Below are 5052 nucleotides of genomic sequence, written 5' to 3'. Positions count from 1 at the left end.
GTGCGGGCCGCTGGGCACGCGAGCGGCCGGCACGCCACGCCTGCTGGGCCCCTCATGCTTGATCTTGGTCTGTCACGCCCCTGGTTGGCCATCAATTCAGCTGTGTGTGTGTGTGTGTGTGTGTTTGTGTGCGTGCGTGCGTGCGTGCTTGCGTGTGTGTGTGTGTGTGTGTGAGTGTGAGTGTGTGTGTGTGTGTGTGTGTGTCAGGTGTTCTCGAACCCTCTGCCGCCACACGCCTGCGAGCGAACCAAGCTGCGGTTGCGGCCAAACACTGTGCCTCCGCCCGAATACAAAACCGTCTTACTTGTCCCCCCCCCCCTCTTCAATCCCATCGCGCCCTGCCTCGTTTGACTCCACCCCAGGCATCGTCCCGACCACCAACCCGACCTCCACCACCATCTTCAAGGCGCTGCTCTGCCTCAAGACCCGCAACTCCCTCGTGCTCTGCCCGCACCCGCGCGCCCGCAAGGCCACCATCGCGGCCGCCAGGATCGTGGCGGAGGCGGCGGAGGCGGCGGGGGCGCCCGCGGGCGTGGTGCAGTGGGTGGAGAACCCCTCCATGGTCATGTCACAGGCCCTCATGAGGGTGCGCGGACGCAGCCCGATGCAAACCCTGGTTTCCCTTGGCGCAAACCAATGCGCCCAGCGGCGGGCGGATGCCCAATAATCAACGCTGGCTGGATGGGCGCCTGCGGCAGAGCCTGCGCCGCTGCACCCTGCGTCCTGCCTTTGTTCGCCTCTGACATACAGCCCTTACTGCATCAGCTGCAGCGGCTCAAACGGCTGGTCTTTGCCCACGTCATACTGACCTCCAACTCAACGCCCACTTGCCCCCGCCGACGATGCTCCTTGTTGTGGCAGGCCCCCGAGGTGTCCCTCATCCTGGCCACCGGCGGCCCCGCCATGGTGCGCTCCGCCTACTCCTCAGGCCACCCCTCCGTCGGCGTCGGTGAGCGGCTGGGACCGCGATTCGGTAAGGGGGGGCCTTATAAAGGACGCCCATTTGCTCGACCTGTCACACAATCAGCCCATGTTCAGGCTGCTCAGGGCGTGCGCCTGCTATCAGCAACAAATGCCATGCGTCCTCGCCGTCCTCGTCCTTCCGCGCTCCGCAGGCGCCGGCAACACCCCCGCGGTGATCGATGAGACCGCCAATGTCAACCTGGCAGTGTCCTCCATACTGCTGTCAAAGGTGGGCAGGCGCGGCGGTGAAAGTGGGGGCCCTGCGACCACAACAGCAGGGGGGATGATAGAGCCAGCGGAGCGAGAGGTGCGGGGGCGATTTTGAAGGGCTGCGTTTGGCGCCCGTCGTCTGGTAACGACACCTGCCGCTGTTGCACTGCACCCTGCCTTGTTTGTCGGACTTTTGCAGTATATGCCACAAAGTCCCAACACGACACGCACCCCAGCCCTAAGCGGCCCTTGACTATTTGATTTCTCTCCCCCTCTGCGCTCCTTTTGCGCCCACCCATTCTCCCCCCAGACCTTTGACAACGGCGTGATCTGCTCCACGGAGCAGAGCGTGGTGGTGGTGGACAGCATGTATGACGACATCAAGGTACGCAGCCGCACGGCGTACGTAACTAATGTGGGGGATGACTGTGGGGCGTAGGGGGACCTCTGCACCGGCTCATACTTCCTCTCGCAAATGCCCTCCACTCTCAACCCAGGCCGAGTTTATCCGCCGCGGTGCCTACTTCCTGAATGCGGAGGTGCGTGTGCCGCCTCGGCCGGCAGGGCGGCGCGGATGGGGTCGGTTGAATCTGGCGTGTCGGGGCGCAAACCTCCACGGATTCCCTCATCAACAGCCTCTCATTGGGACAGTTGACCGTAATTCGACCCAAGCGCATACATCATCAACAGGTGTCGCCACACCCGCCCAACCCGACCTCGTCTCACAGGAGAAGAACAGGGTGCGGGCCAAGATGTTTGTTGACGGCCGCCTCAACGCCGACATGGTGGGCCAGAGCGCCTACGGCCTGGGCAGGCTGTTTGGCGTCAACGTGGACAAGAAGTACAAGGTGGGAGGGTGTCGATGTGTGAGTGTGTACGGAGGGGTGGACAGGTGTTAAGGGATGACTGGGATGCCGGCGCATCCGCCCTGGGCCGCACGGGAGACAGAGGTTGTGGCAGGGCTGTGTGTGGTCGGCAGCAAGGCGTGGGCGGGCGCCTCTTGACGGGCAGGCGGCCGACGAGTGCCCAAGTTCTTGTGTGAAACCTCCCTGTGCTCGGCAGCAAACCACATTGCCCACCTCGCACCTTCTTCCAAACGGACCTTAGAGCCTGCTGCCCGATGCACCGCACCATCGCCTGCCGCCCCCCCCCCAAAACCAGGTGCTGATAGGGGAGATCCAGGACGTCGGGGATGAGGAGCCCCTCTCACACGTGAGCGCATGCACGCCGCACCTGCCGCGATGCGCACCCTCCTGCCGCCCAGCGCGGGGCGGGTGGCCCCGCGGGCGGGCTTGCCGTGTATTGCTCAGGGCTGCAGCACCCTCCGCTGTCCCCCGCACCACGTCTCATCAGCATGCCTCACTTCCTCGCCCATGCCGCCCCACGGCGTGACCCTCACTCCTTGTGTCCCCGCAGGAGAAGCTGAGCCCCCTCCTGGCCATGTACCGCGCCAAGGACTTCAAAGACGCAGTGGACGTGAGGGGGTTGGCTCGGAGGGGCGGAGGCTGGGGGGACTGCGGACGAGGGATGTCTCATTTTGGGGCCGCTGTCAGAGCCGGGCCTTGGTCTCCTGGCGCTAGCGCAACGCTGCGCGAGCCGGCTGCAGCTCGTCGGCCGAGCTTCCACGTGCTGCGCCGCCTGTGACACACCGATGCTGCTGCTCCCCAGTGCTCCCTCCATCTAGCCCCACATGGCAGCCCCACATGCCAGCGGCATCGCATTCCCCCCGCCCTCCCTCCAGATTGCGGACAAGCTGGTAATGTTTGCGGGTGCGGGCCACACCAGCGTCCTCTACACCAATCAGGTGCGCGCGTGGCCATGTTACATACGTGGCAGCCCCACCAGCACCCACGCCACAGCAACTTACTGGCATAAACGGCGGCCTGGGAACGCGCGTGGTCAGCCTGATGCAATGACCGATGTTACCATGTGCGTTCAGCACTCCTCCGGCGCTTCAGGGTGCCGCTTTGAGGAGGATTCCTCCATTGGCTCGCCGGCTTCCCCGCATCGGCCTCCCGCCCTCAACACACGCCTGCGGCTGATACTGACTGAGCTGCTACTCACTGAGTACCACCAACCGCCCACCCACCCGGTGCCGCGCAGCTCAACCGCGCTCACATGGAGTACTATGGCAGCCGCATGAAGACTGTGCGCATCCTAGTCAACACCCCCGCATCACTGGTGAGGGGGGCAAAAAGTGAAGACGGACGGGCGCGTGGAGACTGCTGGGGAGCGTGTACTTGAGTGTGCAATTGGGCATGTGGGCGCTCCGCCCCATACCATCATTGCCAAGCTGTGGATGCATATGCTGTGTCTGATAAGCCTTGAAAGGCGGTTTCCGCCGCGAACTCTTCACCTGGCGCAAGTGCTCACGCACTCGCCCCTTCAGGCGCCCCTCACCACACAACCTTGCACGCTGTTTCAGTGTTAGCCCACCCCGCACTCCCAACCCCGCCGCTATCCACAACACCCGCACGCACCCCGCCACCACCCGCAGGGCGCCATTGGTGACGTGTACAACTTCCACCTGGACCCCTCACTCACCCTGGGCTGCGGCTCCTGGGGATCAACCTCGGTGAGATGACGCACCGCATGGCTGGCCTTTGGGGCCACAAACACACCGCCAAAAGCACCCCAACCTGCGTCCCCCCCCCGGCGGGAGGCTTGGCAAGACAATGCACCATTGGCAACTTGCACCTCCTGTCACTTCACACAGCGTCTGCTTGCCGGTGCCTCGTTCTTCTTGGGCCCCTGTGGTGGGCAAGCCGAGCGGAGCCTCTCACCCAATACGGGGCATCACACATGCCGTCTCCCTGCCTCCTCCCACTTGCCCAGGTGTCCATGAACGTGGGCCCCAGCCAGCTGCTCAACATCAAGAGCCTCACAGAGCGCCGCGAGAACATGCTCTGGATCCAGCTGCCACCCAAGGTGGGGGTGGGGCAGCGACAGTGCAGCGCCGGGCCGCTGACGGCGCGCGCCTGTGTGGGCTGGGACTCGAGTTTGGAACGATCAGGCAGCCATGTTGCTCTGTGTCAAGAAATTGTGCAGGTTGCGGGGTGCTGGCCGCCCGGGGGCAAGGCAGCGGTCCCCAATCGAGCGGGTTTGGGCAGGCCTCTCGCACACCGCCCCTGGAAAGCACCGCACACCAACACCACGCCCCCTCGCCCCTCACTGCACCTGGCCCCCCACTTTACAGGTGTACTTCAAGCCGGGCTGCCTGGAGGTTGCCCTGCGTGACCTGAGGGGCAAGCAGCGCGCCTTCATCGTCACGGACAAGGTGAGAGGCAGTCGGTGCTGGGCTTCAGCATGGTCACATCTGAGCGGCGAGTTTGCTCAAGCATTGATTTCTTTGTGCATGTATTCTCTGTGTGATGCTTGTGTGCAGGATGCCAACTCGGCGCCGGCCATGCACTCTCACATCCCGACACCCTTCACCCCAACCACCCCACCGAAAGCCCCTTGGGCCCACACCACAGAAGCCAATCTGCTCCATATCAAACCTCCACCCTGCTGCTGAACCCTCGCAACCTTGCCCTTGCTGAACCCTCGCGACCTTTTGATTGCTGAATCCTTGCAACCTGCCCACCCCCCCACCCCCCAATATATGGCCCCCAGTACCTGTACGACAGCGGCCTCTCCAAGAAGGTGACCACCATACTGGACGACATCCAGATACAGCACAGGGTGCGGGCGAGGGCGGGGCCAGCGCGCACTGCGCTGTCCAAGGCATGCCTGCGCGGGGTTTTGGAGGGCGTGGATTGCAGTGCGTCGTAATTCTTGGCCAGAGGTGTGTCTGCTGGGGCGTGAGGGCACGTGTCAGAAGTTTGATTGCGGCCGTTTGCGCACTCACCAAAGGGTGTGACGCCCTGACGTCAAAAG

General features: G+C 63.8%; 1 protein-coding gene across 1 annotated transcript in view; it reads left to right on the top strand.

Moving 5' to 3' along the window:
* The window catches only part of MNEG_10115 (acetaldehyde dehydrogenase / alcohol dehydrogenase), a gene marked incomplete at both ends in the record, with an annotated part of 6892 nt that extends 1945 nt beyond the window's left edge, over window positions 1-4947 (top strand). Inside the window, 14 exons of the mRNA XM_014041412.1 lie at window positions 363-586; window positions 862-949; window positions 1116-1192; window positions 1484-1558; window positions 1671-1712; window positions 1902-2021; window positions 2335-2385; window positions 2590-2649; window positions 2915-2977; window positions 3277-3354; window positions 3671-3748; window positions 4009-4101; window positions 4370-4450; window positions 4789-4947. Coding sequence (XP_013896866.1) covers window positions 363-586; window positions 862-949; window positions 1116-1192; window positions 1484-1558; window positions 1671-1712; window positions 1902-2021; window positions 2335-2385; window positions 2590-2649; window positions 2915-2977; window positions 3277-3354; window positions 3671-3748; window positions 4009-4101; window positions 4370-4450; window positions 4789-4947 — 1289 coding nt within the window. The remainder of the gene's footprint in view (window positions 1-362; window positions 587-861; window positions 950-1115; window positions 1193-1483; window positions 1559-1670; window positions 1713-1901; window positions 2022-2334; window positions 2386-2589; window positions 2650-2914; window positions 2978-3276; window positions 3355-3670; window positions 3749-4008; window positions 4102-4369; window positions 4451-4788) is intronic.
* Between the last annotated feature and the right edge of the window lie 105 nt (window positions 4948-5052).

Source organism: Monoraphidium neglectum (genome assembly GCF_000611645.1).
Source record: "Monoraphidium neglectum strain SAG 48.87 unplaced genomic scaffold scaffold02185, whole genome shotgun sequence".
In the NCBI taxonomy this organism is placed as follows: domain Eukaryota; kingdom Viridiplantae; phylum Chlorophyta; class Chlorophyceae; order Sphaeropleales; family Selenastraceae; genus Monoraphidium; species Monoraphidium neglectum.
Note: the sequence above shows the minus strand (reverse complement) of the source record. Positions and strands in the feature narration are given on the sequence as shown.